Raw genomic sequence first — 12,606 nt, forward strand, 5'->3', positions numbered from 1 at the left:
GAAGTGCTGTGGAAGCCCACTGAGAGGGAGTGGGGCTTCTGAGACAGGGAGCCCAGGAGTGTGTGTGTGTGGGGAGGGGGGGGGGGGGGTGGCGGTGTGGTGGATACCTGCAGAGCCGGTGGCAGGGAACCACTATAGCACATAATTTTCACCTAGCTAAATTGTTTACTGGTACAGAGAGCGATGGTGGCTGCCAAAGGACCACACAAAGACACGCACACAAAAATGTGAGCACATAAACACAGACGCATACACACACACTGAGGCACTTAGAGTAGCGCAAACTACCTTGAACACACACAGTCACAGCACCAACATACAAAAAGACAAAGGCCGAAGATTGGAGACAGACATTCATTGGCAGATTCACACACAGACACACTCCCAGACATATTCACCCTGCATAAACTTCAAAAGGTTTGAGAAGGCAGCAACTGTCCCACTGGACACAGACGTCAGTTCAACATCAAGTTTTGATTTACATTTGGTTGAGTTGTCAACTAATGGGAATTCAACGTAGAATCAACCCAAAAAATTGAAATTCCCTTACATTGATGAGTTTTGGCAAATCCAACATCACGCCCTGATCTGTTTCACCCGTTCTTGTGATTGTCTCCACCCCCTCCAGGTGTCTCTTATTTTCCCTAGTGTATTTATCCCTGTGTTTCCTGTCTCTCTGTGCCAATTCGTCTAGTATGCTTTCAAGTCAACGAGCGTGTTTTTCCCATGCTCCTGTTCTCCATTCTCTTTTTCTAGTCTTCCCGGTTTTGACCCTTGCCTGTTTTTTCTGGACTCCATACCGGCCTCCCTGACCCTTCTGTCTGCCCTGACATCCAGCCTGTCTGCCACTCTTTACCTCTTGGACTCAGAATCTGGTTTTGACCTTTTGCCTGTCCACAGCCATTCCCTTACCTACTCCTTTTGGATGAAATAAACAACAAAGACTCTAACCATCTGCCTCCTTTGTCTGCATCTGGGTCTCGCCTTCTGCCCTTATATCCAATCAGTTTCCCAGACGGAGAACAAGAATGAGATGTTGAGTAAAGCGGGTAATGAGAGGGAAAGAACAGGGGGAAATAGATAAGAGAGAGAGATTAAGAAATACAGACCCAATGGAGAGAGAGAGAATTCCAAGCAAAGTAGAGAAAGAGAATAAGAGAAAGAGAGAGATGGATTATAGAAATACAGAGAAGAAAACTGCCAGAAAGTATAGAGACTAAATTGAAGGAGAGAGAATTCAACAGAAAAAGAAGATAGAGTGAAAGAACAGGAGAAAGAGAAAGGTGCAGAGAGAAAGAGAAAGAAAAGGGAAAAAGAGAGAGGGGACACTAACAGTGCTTCATTTTCTCCAGATCATTGGTGCTTCCCCACTGTGTTGGCGCTGCCACACACAGCTCCTTCATCATGTCTCTCACCTGGAGAACAGAGACTTCCCACGGCTGCTCATCTGCTCACCTCAATTACCATTCCCCATCAGAGCCCCACAGGAGCCATTGCACGCACACACACATGCACAAGCAAACAGTCACATACAGACACAGTTGCACACACACAGTCTCTCTCATACACATGCACACACAGGGTTGATCTGATTAGCAGTCACTTTATTAAATGAAGTGTGTCTTTCTTCTGCAAGCTGCCTACGCTACCCACTGGACCAATAATTACAACAACAAAAATGTCTACCACCTACCCTATGCGTCCTGGTCAAAAGTAGTGCACTATAAAGGGAAAAGGGTGCCATTTGGGAAGCAAACGGATTGTCTCAGATGAATCAGGAAGTGTGAACTTCAGAAGCCGAAGGTGGGGTGGACCTTATGGAGGCAGGTGGTGCACAGTGAAGTCATTCATTCACTGTTGCAAGGAAAAATCTATTTGGTTCTCGTTTTCCAAGTCTCACTTGTGATGAATTCGATAACCTTCACTTAGATAATGGAATATAGCTCCCATCATCAAAAAGGAAATAGCTGGTAATAGGAGCCCAATGTATACAGCACTGAAAGATGAGCAGTAGAAATCCACACACTATCCCTCAAACTAGGAGTAAAGCCTATCTACAGACCACATTGTTCCACTCACCAGCACACTTGGTCCGGGTGATGAGTGGAGGTCCCGGGGGCCCCGTGCCTCCCTCGCCTGGCCGGGTCAGCAGAACCTTGATCTCGTACTCCACGTCGGGGTCCAAATGCCAAAGCTTGTAGGTGGGTGCATCCACGATGTGGGTCTCGGCCCAGTTGCCAGTGGTGGTGCGGTACTCCACCTCCTTCAGGATGATAGGTCCGTCCCCGATGATGGAGTTGGCGTTGGGCTTGATCCACAGGTAGGTGGCCCCTACCGCCAAGAGCTCCGGAGGGGCAATGGGCGTGGGGGGAGCTGAGGGGGCAGAGAGAGAGAGGACAATGGAGATTAGAATATAGGCCTAGGTCAGTGGTTCCCAAATGTATGTGGATAATTGATTGAGGTCGCTGCAATTTCCTGATGTCAATTTGGGATTGTGTGTGAGAACATTTTGGGAACCCCTGTGATAGATAATGGTGGTTTTAAGGGAGCATGAATTGGCAGCATGATATGGACAGTTATGAATGAGTGCCATGGAGCATGTAAACTGTGTCATAACAATGTATGTAAACTGGTTATTATCAAACACTTTCACAAAGTGAAATCAAAACCAAACTTGAGTGGTACCCTTCTGCCAGAGGTAAATTGTATCCGAACTAAACTGAATGCCTGCGAGAGCATTGCATCTAATGAGGTGAAGTGCCTCACTCTTTCCCATATTCCCCTTCGCTGCATGCTACCCTGCTCTCCACTCAACCAGCGCAGCCCTGATACCCTGTGACATTATCCACAAGAGACAGCACAGGGCTTCCAGTGCATTGAACGGCTCCGTATCTCTCCTTCCTTCCTCTCGACAGGGGGTTACGGGATAAGAGAGACAGACAGTGAGAAAGATAAAAGAGAGAGAGAGACAGAGAGAGAGAGGGAGAGTGGGAGGCTAACAAACAGAAAGACAGGGAGAGAGAGAGAGGCGGAAGAGGAGTAAAGCAGAGGAGTGGGTAGTAATCCTCGTCTGAGCATGGGAGACCACCCGTGAAGGTACCCAGCCATGTGTAGCAGCAGCGGACCCAGTCCCCCATTAGAGGGTGTTGCTCAGTGTGTGTTCCCATGTAATCAACTAAGCCAGATTACCAGGCCACATTTAGCTCCTCCATGGTTGGAAAGACTGCAGACTGTAGACAGAAACTGAAGAAGTTACAGATGCATTGAGGTCATACTCCGGGAGAGTTTACTCTATGACTAAAGAGAAATTAGGTAATAGTTGACTTGTATGGTGTCCATAAAAAGCCAGTCTCAGAAGGAGTTGCTAAGGCTGTCCTAATATGGACACCGTAATACTGCTGGTTAAGAAAGTCCACGTAACGGTTTAGAGCTAAGGCCAGGAATTCTGGCCTGACTATGTGACCCGCGGGAAAAACTGGGCCCAAGTTATAATGATGAAATTAACGTTAATACCACCGGTAGGGTGACATGGAGAGCGTTCAAATGTCCTAACTATGCTATCATCATGGGGTTTAAATCTGCTGTTCTAATCCATCATAACATTTTTGGGAAAAGTATTTTGTCAATCTTTGCCAGTTCCTTATGGAAGAATAATGGTCTGCTCTCTAAAGCAAAGTATTGTCTCTCAAACTTTTTCGGGGGGACATTACAATATGCATTGTGCTTGCATTCTTGGGAGTAAATGCCTCATCTATCATCGAGCTCCTATTCATCTCAGGGACATGGTATCTCGGGAAGGTGCAGGATGATCATAAAGCATTGCTTTTCCTCCCTTCCATTAATAAAGGTGCACTACTTCATTTCTTTTGGTACGTGCAAAGGCCTGTGTCAGCACAACCCTATCAGCAGCATGTTCTCACCGCCACTCCTCATTGGCTGGGGCCATTTGAACTATGCCGCGGCACCGCCCATCAGAAAGATGCACAGATGTTGAAGTCTGAGTGATTTCTGGCACAGTGCGTAATTATGAAAATGTGCCATCCAGGTAAGTCATCATTACAAATGGTACAGTGAACATGTGCTAACAGGGAACAGGTGATGCAATGTTTACAGGGTTGGTGAGAGCAAAGACAGCACATGGTGTCGTTTTGCTTTGGTTTTGCATGGCGAATGTATCTGGTGTGATAAAAGTAGCCAGATAGGTACATGAATAAAAGGCAAAAATTGCCACTTAAGAGGACAAGAGAGAGGAAAGGGCCAAGTGTCTGTTGTCATCTACCACCACTGTTGTCGGGTGTTGCATCCTTGCATCCTCTCTGGGAGGTATCCGGCCAACTGTGGCCCTTATTGAAAGCTCTCTGCTGAATGGGGTTAACTTCCATTTTTTGGTTTTGATATTTTTGCAGCATGGGCAAACCACACAACGGCTATCAGTGCGTGTTTCGGGTGCATTCAGGGGAAAAATCAGGGGAGACCAAGGTCCTGTTTGCCCTCGTCTTTATCACCTGGCACACTGTGGGGAGTTTCTGATAACACGGTCATAAACATGTCATAATAATAAAAGCTGACATAACTTGTCATAACCTGTCATAATATGGTCATAACACTGTCATGACCCATATATTTACACCTGTTGTGACATATATTGCATTATTTTAAAGCTGGTTATGACATAATAGTTTTTTCCCTGCCAAGAAGTTTCCTTTTCGTTTGAAATGTTGTCTCTTAAAACCTTTGTTTTGTTGTAATGAAAAGTATATTACATGAACATACTGTAGACACGTAGGCTATGGTGTAATGGAATGTTTTGCCTTGTGTGGTAGGTTTTGTGGGTTTTGACACTTATGTAGGTGTCATAACCAGCCATAAAATAAAATAATTATGTTTTAAAAACAACAGGTCTAAATATATGTGCCATGACAGTGTTATGACCATATTATAACTTGTCATTATATAATATAACCATGGCCAGATAACGTGTTAAAGTGTTACTGAGTTGGTAAATTGGGGATATTCTGTAAAGCTTTAACAATCTCAAGGTATCAGATCAAGCCCCAGTTGGCACAGGAAGGAAGATAAGAGGTAAAAGGGGAGGAAAACATATACCAGAAAAAGGAATTGTTAGCTGTGAGACAACAATGACCTAAATCTGTTTTTCCCCTTGCACTTGCAAAAAAAGAAGAGAGTGATCGGAAAAATTGAGGAGATGCACGCTGAAACGTCATTAGACAAGACTTCCCAGTATCATTATCACCACAAGCCTATTTTCAGCTCTCTGAATTCTGCGGAGGCACACCGATAGACCCCACTGCTTTCATGTGCGGCACACTGAAAGGAGCGCCTCGCCACCCAGGAGTGGGCCCTCAGAGTGCTCTGCTGATTAAATCAATTTATTTTATGATTTTTCCAGGGACTGTCTCCCTCCATCTTTAATGAGAGCTGATAACAGCTTGAGGATCTGAGAGGGGGTAATTTAAGGTAGTGGAACAACACGCCACTAGGAATTGTACTATCTCTGGTATATCTCTCTAATAGCAGCATGTTCTGAATTGGTATCATAGCATACCTTGAGCCCCACTTTTTGAATGTGCTGGAATCAGCATTAGATAGGCTATGCATTGTTATTTATATCGGTAGTGCTATGATTTGACCTTTGTGGAGGAAACATGGAGTCTTATCTGCATTATATGGTGATTGGATATGTATTTGGGGGAACGGATTGTATTGTATTCAGTATATGCGCCCCTTGGCTAATGCCTTTGTTGCCTGTGATGTTACTTTCCAGGGCATGCCCACAAAGAATGCTTTAATCAAAAGGCAAGGCAACACAAAGGCCAGGGAGAAAAATATATCTGAGTGAGGTTATACAATGATATACTGAAAGAGAGGTAGAGAAAGTAGAGAAAAAAGCATCCACTTGTATTCAAAAGGAGTGAGGTCCAGGTAGAGAGGCAATGAAATGTGTATCCCAGGGGGGATGACTCCCCCACAGGAACCATGGGAATGAATCCTCCATTCCTACTGCTCAAAGGAAACACACCGCTGTGAACACCTGACCTGCAATCCCACAAACACACACGTGCTTGCACACATGTGTGCACGCACACATTCACATGAAAAAAATACTACAGTTTACTATAGAATACAACAGTACTTACTATAGCATTCTGTAGTAAACTGTAGCATACTGTATAATACTATACTGCACACTGTAGTATCCCTTGATCATGTTTAGTATTTACTATAACATTTTGTTGTATACTGTAGAATACTACAGTAATGTCTGCATAAACTCTGCAGTTTGCAAAAACACTACAGTTTTTAACTTTAGTAATATCCACTCTCCTTACCTCTCTCTCTCACTATATCATTGTATAACCTCACTCAGATATATTTCCCTCCCTGGCCTTCGTGTTGCCTTGCCTTTTGATTAAAGCAAGGGCTTGTCAGTAGCATTTCACGGTAAGGTATACACTTGTTGTATTCAGCGCATGTGACAAATAAAGTTCAATTTGATTATTTAATTTGCATATACCCTGCCTATTCCCCTCCCCATATCCCAATTTGTAAGGGAGGAATCTGCATGCCAAATATATGCTGTGTGCATTATTGTGTTCCCTACAGGTTATAGAAAACTATAGAGGGTCTGTTCAGATCCCAGTCCTACCCACACACAGGTTATGGAAAATGTGTAGTTTTCCTCAAGGAGAAAGCCACCACTTCTATGTCAAAGATAATCAAACAAAAGAACTACAGTAAATACTACAGTAATGTCTGCAAAAACACTACAGTAAATACTACAGTATACTACAGTCTGTAAAAACACTACAGTAAATACTACAGTCCGCAAAAATACTAAAGTAAATACTACCAGTGGGGAACCTTCAGTACCTTCTAGGCCAGAAAAGGCCTAAGGATTTATAAAACATATATATTTCTGTAATTAAATTTATATTTAATATCTATATAATCTGTACGAATAATTGTAATAATTTTCACTTTTCGTGTCTAAATTTTGTGTTGGAAAGAAAAGGGTTAATACTGGGCAGAAAAATCTAGCTTGCTCAGCCAGCCAATGGCTAGGCCTTAAGAAGCTGGCCAGAAGGCCTCTGCCATTCAACTGTATTAGAGCAGAATTTTGGAGTGACAGTGGAATGAACCAATCACCTTTTGACTTGCAATGGGTGGGACCATTTAAAGAAAAGTGACGGGTCTCGGCCTTCTCGAAGAGCGCAAGAGGTAATGAATTCATAACACAGAATAACAAAGCTGATAAACAGCCAATACACTAACAGGTTGTAATCTTTCATAACACTTTGAAGAAGAAGAAGAAGAGAGCTGAAGAGGAAATAATCAGTGGTTTTCAACGTGAATGCTAGTAACTTTAGCTAGCATGTGTTGTAGTAGTGTGGCAATGTTAGCTAGCGTGTGTTGTAGTAGTGTGGCAATGTTAGATAGTGTGTGTTGTAGTGGTGTGGCCATGTTAGCTAGCGTGTGTTGCAGTAGTGTGGCAATGTTAGCTAGCCTGTGGTGTAGTAGTGTGGCAATGTTAGCTACCATGGGTTGTAGTAGTGTGGTGATGTTAGCTAGCGTGTGTTGTAGTAGGGTGGCAATGTTGGCTAGCGTGTGTTGTAGTAGTGTGAAAATGGCAATGGCGGCTGCAGCAGCTGTTTCAACTTCAAGGTGAATGTTGTTGCTAATTTGTTAGCATCACCCTTTTCAAGATTAACTTTCAAACTTTGTTTACAAATGATCATAATCTGGTGAGTGACTGCTTTTTGTTGCAGCGTTTAGCTATCTCTTTGAAAATAATGACTGCGAAACATTGTTGCATTTCAACTTTAGATCAACGATTAGTGTGATGAACATTATAAAATATATTTGCAATAGGAAATAATAGCTGGTTTGTTCATTTCATTTTGGACACGAAATGGTTATGCTTAAGTATTGGTATGATTTCATGGAGCCTAATGGAGTGAATGGGCTGCTTTTTCTTTAACATAATTTGTTGCTGTGTGTGACTGCTGTCTCCTGTCAATCAACCGTCTCTATGTGTTTGACCACAATTTTCTCTCCTTCAGCACCATGGAGTGCACAGGTATTACAGTCACTGTCCTTTCAGCACCATGAGCCTGTCACCTTTGATGTGACATTGTTGTTGTTGCTATTGGTGATAGTGTGATAGTTGTGTTGGCTACCATAAATTGTGTAAACGGTGCAATATTTTATGCTGTGTGTCTGACATGTTGTAGCCATGCCGGTTCTGTCTCTGTGTGTGCGGCAGCCAGAAGCGTGGCCAGGCCTGTTTGATTCTGTCACGCCCTGACCATTGAGAGCTGTTTATTCTCAATGTTGGTTGAGTCTGGTGTGATTTAGGGTGGGTTATCTAGGGGAATTGTATTTCTATAGTGGCCTGATATAGTTCCCAATCAGAGGCAGCTGTTTATCGTTGTCTCTTATTGGGGATCATATTTAGGTAGCCATTTTCCCATTGTGCTTTGTGGGATCATGTCTAGATATAGTTGCCAGTCAGCATAATTATTAGCCTCATGGTTCGTTTGTTCGTTTTGTTCTTTGAAGTTTTAATTTCGAAAATAAAGGATGGAAACATACCACACTGCATCTTAGTCTAATCATTATGACGAGCGTGACATTCATTCATTCATGATGTCATCAAAAGAACTAGAATGGTCCGAATACAGAAGATCTAATGTCTGGCACATTAAGTGATGCTATGTTTTCTGTTATTTTCTTGATTTATTTGTTTGATACAATGTATTGGAAGATTTTTGGTTCCGCTGAAGGCCTAGGTCCTACAGTCACTATTCGCCACTGAATAATACAATGTATTACAGTCTGCAAAAACACTGCTGTAATTACTATAGTAATTGTTAGAGCATTGGGCCGGTAACCAAAATATTGCTAGTTCGATTCTCTGAGCTGACAAGGTGAAAAATCTGACGCTCTGCCGTTGAGCATGGCAGTTAACCCCCCACAACAACTGCTCCCCGGGTGCCCAAAGTGGCAGCCCCCCGTATCTCTCTGATTCAGAGGGGTTGGATTAAAAGCAGAAGTGTTTCAGTTGGACCTTGTGTGCAATTGACGATAAAAATAAATGTAATCCTTTAATCCTTTTTAATACAAGATTTCACCGATAGACATGGTCACTTGGTTCCTGGCTCCTAATTTTCACAAATATTTCGCTACACCCATAATGATATCTGATAAATTTGTGTATGCGACCAATAACATTTTATTTGAATATAGTATTTTTTTACTACAGCATTTAAACTATAGCAAACTAAAAATACTACAGTAAACTACAGCAATGTCCGCAAAAACACTACAGTGAATACTATAGTATTTATTCATGTGGGGTACATGCGTGCACACTCCCACCCACGCCAAACACTCCCACACACGCCAAACCCATCTCTGTCCACACATCCAAACACATCCGTACACAGTCACTCTCTACTCCCAGAAGACAAATAGGATAGACCTACTCCCTCTTGGCACAAGGGTGAAAACATACAGGCTGAAAAATATATGAACTGTTTTGAAGTAGTTACTGTGTGGTCAGGACTGCTGCAGGGGAAAAGACCCCCCCCCCCCACACACACACACTCACACACACAAATAAATAAACTGGCACACACTGTTTGAAGTGCTAACTCTTGGGCTGGCTGCTTATCTCCCCTGAAGTATTTTGGCTCTCTAATCCATCTCTGTAACTCAGCCTCTTCATAGGCTGCTTCCTGCCTCAGCGCGCCGCAGCACAGCCCCAAATCCTCTGGTAATGCGGTCTTCCTGGGCTGTCTCCTTGGAGATAACGTAGGCCTCCCCATTTCACCATCACACCATGACAGCTTCACTCTTTCTCTTTTGCTTCCCTAGCCACCCCCACCATCACAGTTTTAGTTGGGGCACACCTCTGGCCCCACCTCTAGTGGCCCTCTACTTCTCTGTAGGGGCCCTCATGTCCTCAGACTAAATGATCTGGTCAGCTGCACCAGATAAGCAATGGTGGACTCACAGGGAGGTACTGAGTGCACGAACCAAGGGAGGAATTATATTATGTGTTTTTACTTACTTCACAGAGAGAGATAGAGAGAAGGCAAGAAGTGGGGGGAGTGTGAGATACAAAGTGAGTGAGAGAGAGTGAGATGGATAGAGAGAGAATTTACTGAGCTTCTTACTGTCAGCTAAATGAGCGCCCATCAAGCCGCAGTCCAAGCGAATTTGGTTCATGCCATTTATATATTTGCTGAAAGTCAACTAAAGCAACTTTAAATGGCTTGTGGAAAGGAGATGTGCAAACCACTTACAGTTACAAGTAGAGCATCAACATTTACCTGGAAAGAACCACGCTCTTCCTCAATATAAAAGGTTTCAGCAGCCTATCATCTCTGTGACTTGCTCTAACAAGTACGGAAATTAAAATATAATTAATGAAGATTTCTATCCAGGATGTATATTTTGAAAATGGTATACTTGGAAATGGAAATGTGGATATATGTGACCCATTTCAGGAAACTAGGCATATGTCGCAAGTCACAACTTCACAGGAGAGCCATTTGAACATTTTTTATTTTTTTAAGCAAAATGCATTTTTGGGCAGAAATGCCTTCTGGAACATGTGAACTTTCATGTGCCTTAATAACAAACTTGTATGCCATCTGTAAATACGAATAAAATTGTTAAATTACGAGCCTTGTTAGTTATGCCACAGACAAAGGGTGCAACCTTCACACAAGCCATAATTGGTTGAGATAATGAGTGGGCAGTACATGTTGAGAGAGGAGTTCGGATTGGTCTGCCATATAGAGGCTTCTGTCTATTTGAACTGGTCAGTCAGAGTTGGTAATCCTGTCGAACGCAGCTTTTAAAAAAAATATTGTGTAGTAGAGCTGCATAAGTGTTGCTCTCCACTTTCTGGAGGATCGAGATTTGTAATCAGTGGAATTAGATTATGAGAGCTAAAGAGATAGGGAAAACACCTTTCTCCAGATCACATCTTCAAACTAAAGGCAACCGTGGAATGTCATCTGTGACAGGGAGATGCGTCCATCATGCATGATGATGCATACAGGTAAGATTGTCTAGCCTTTTGTGACTAGGGGGCAGTATTTTCATTTTTGGAAAAATAACATTCCCGTAGTAAACGGGATATTTTGTCAGGACAATATGCTAGAATACGCATATAATTGACAGCTTAGGATAGAAAACACTCTAAAGTTTCCAAAACTAAAAATATTGTCTGTGAGTATAACAGAACTGATGTTGCAGGCGAAAGCCTGAGAAAAATCCAATCAGGAAGGGACTCTTATTTAGAAAGCTCTGCGTTCCTATGCGTCCCTATTGAGCAGTGAATGAGATATCAACCAGATTCCTTTTTCTATGGCTTCCCTAATGTGTCTAGTGTCACAATACATAGTTTCAGGCTTTTATTTAGAAAAATGAGCCTGAACGTCAACATTGCGTCAGTGGTCAGCTGAAGTCTCTCAGAGTGGTTGGTGCGTAAAGGACAAATGCGGGCATTGTTTCTCTCTATCCTACTAAGAAGCCACCAGTCCCGGTTGATATATTATCGCATAGATATTTTAAAAACACCTTGAGGATTGATTATAAACAACGTTTGCCATGATTCTGTTGATATTATGGAGCTAATTTGGAATATTTTTCGGCGTTTTCGTGACTGCAGTTTCCGGGAGATTTCTCAGCCAAACGTGAAGAACAAACGGAGCTATTTCGCCAACAAAAATAATATTTTTGGAAAAAAGAAACATTGGCTATCTAACTGGGAGTCTTGTGAGTAAAAACAACCTAAGCTCATCAAAGGTAAACAATTTAATTTGATTGCTTTTCTGATTTCCGTGACCAAGTTACCTGCTGCTAGCTGGACAAAATGCTATGCTAGGCTATCGATAAACTTACACAAATGCTTGTCTAGCTAACCTGGTAGATTAGCTCCCAACAGATTCATGCAGGGTAGTAACGACATGATTTGGCACTATGTTCATTGTTGTTTAATAAGCTAACGCTAGCTGGCTGGCTCATTAGTGTTCTAACAGGTATATTTCTCTGGTGATCCCCAAAGCCAACACCTCTTTGGCCGCCTTTCCTTCCAGTTCTCTGCTGCCAATGACTGGTATGAATTGCCAAAAGCACTGAAGTTGGAGACTTATATCTCCCTCACTAACTTTAAGCGTCAGCTGTCAGAGCAGCTTACAAATCGCTGCAGCCCACCTGTAAATAGCTCATCCAACCAACCAACCAACCAACCAACCAACCAACCAACCAACTACCTACCTTATCCCCATATTTGTTTTTGCTTATCTGCTCTTTTGCACACCAGTATTTCTACTTGCTCATCCTCATCTGCACATCTATCACTCCAGTGTTAATTGCTAAATTGTAATTACTTAGACACTATTGGCCTATTTACTGCCTCACCTCCTTACTTGATTTGCACACACTGTATACATATTTTTCTATTGTGTTATTGACTGTACGTTTGTTTATTCCATGTGTAACTCTGTTGTTTTTGTCGCACTGCTTTGCTTTATCTTGGCCAGGTCGCAGTTGTAATCCAGAGGTAAACAA

General features: G+C 42.6%; 1 protein-coding gene across 1 annotated transcript in view; it reads right to left on the reverse strand.

The window, feature by feature from the left end:
- LOC135542364 (receptor-type tyrosine-protein phosphatase T-like) overlaps positions 1-12,606 on the reverse strand; it is a 553,030-nt gene that overhangs the window by 331,102 nt on the left and 209,322 nt on the right. Inside the window, exon 7 of the mRNA XM_064969287.1 lies at positions 2,080-2,373. Within this exon, the coding sequence (XP_064825359.1) occupies positions 2,080-2,373 (294 nt within the window). The remainder of the gene's footprint in view (positions 1-2,079; positions 2,374-12,606) is intronic.

Source organism: Oncorhynchus masou, chromosome 6 (assembly GCF_036934945.1).
Source record: "Oncorhynchus masou masou isolate Uvic2021 chromosome 6, UVic_Omas_1.1, whole genome shotgun sequence".
NCBI classification, from domain to species: domain Eukaryota; kingdom Metazoa; phylum Chordata; class Actinopteri; order Salmoniformes; family Salmonidae; genus Oncorhynchus; species Oncorhynchus masou.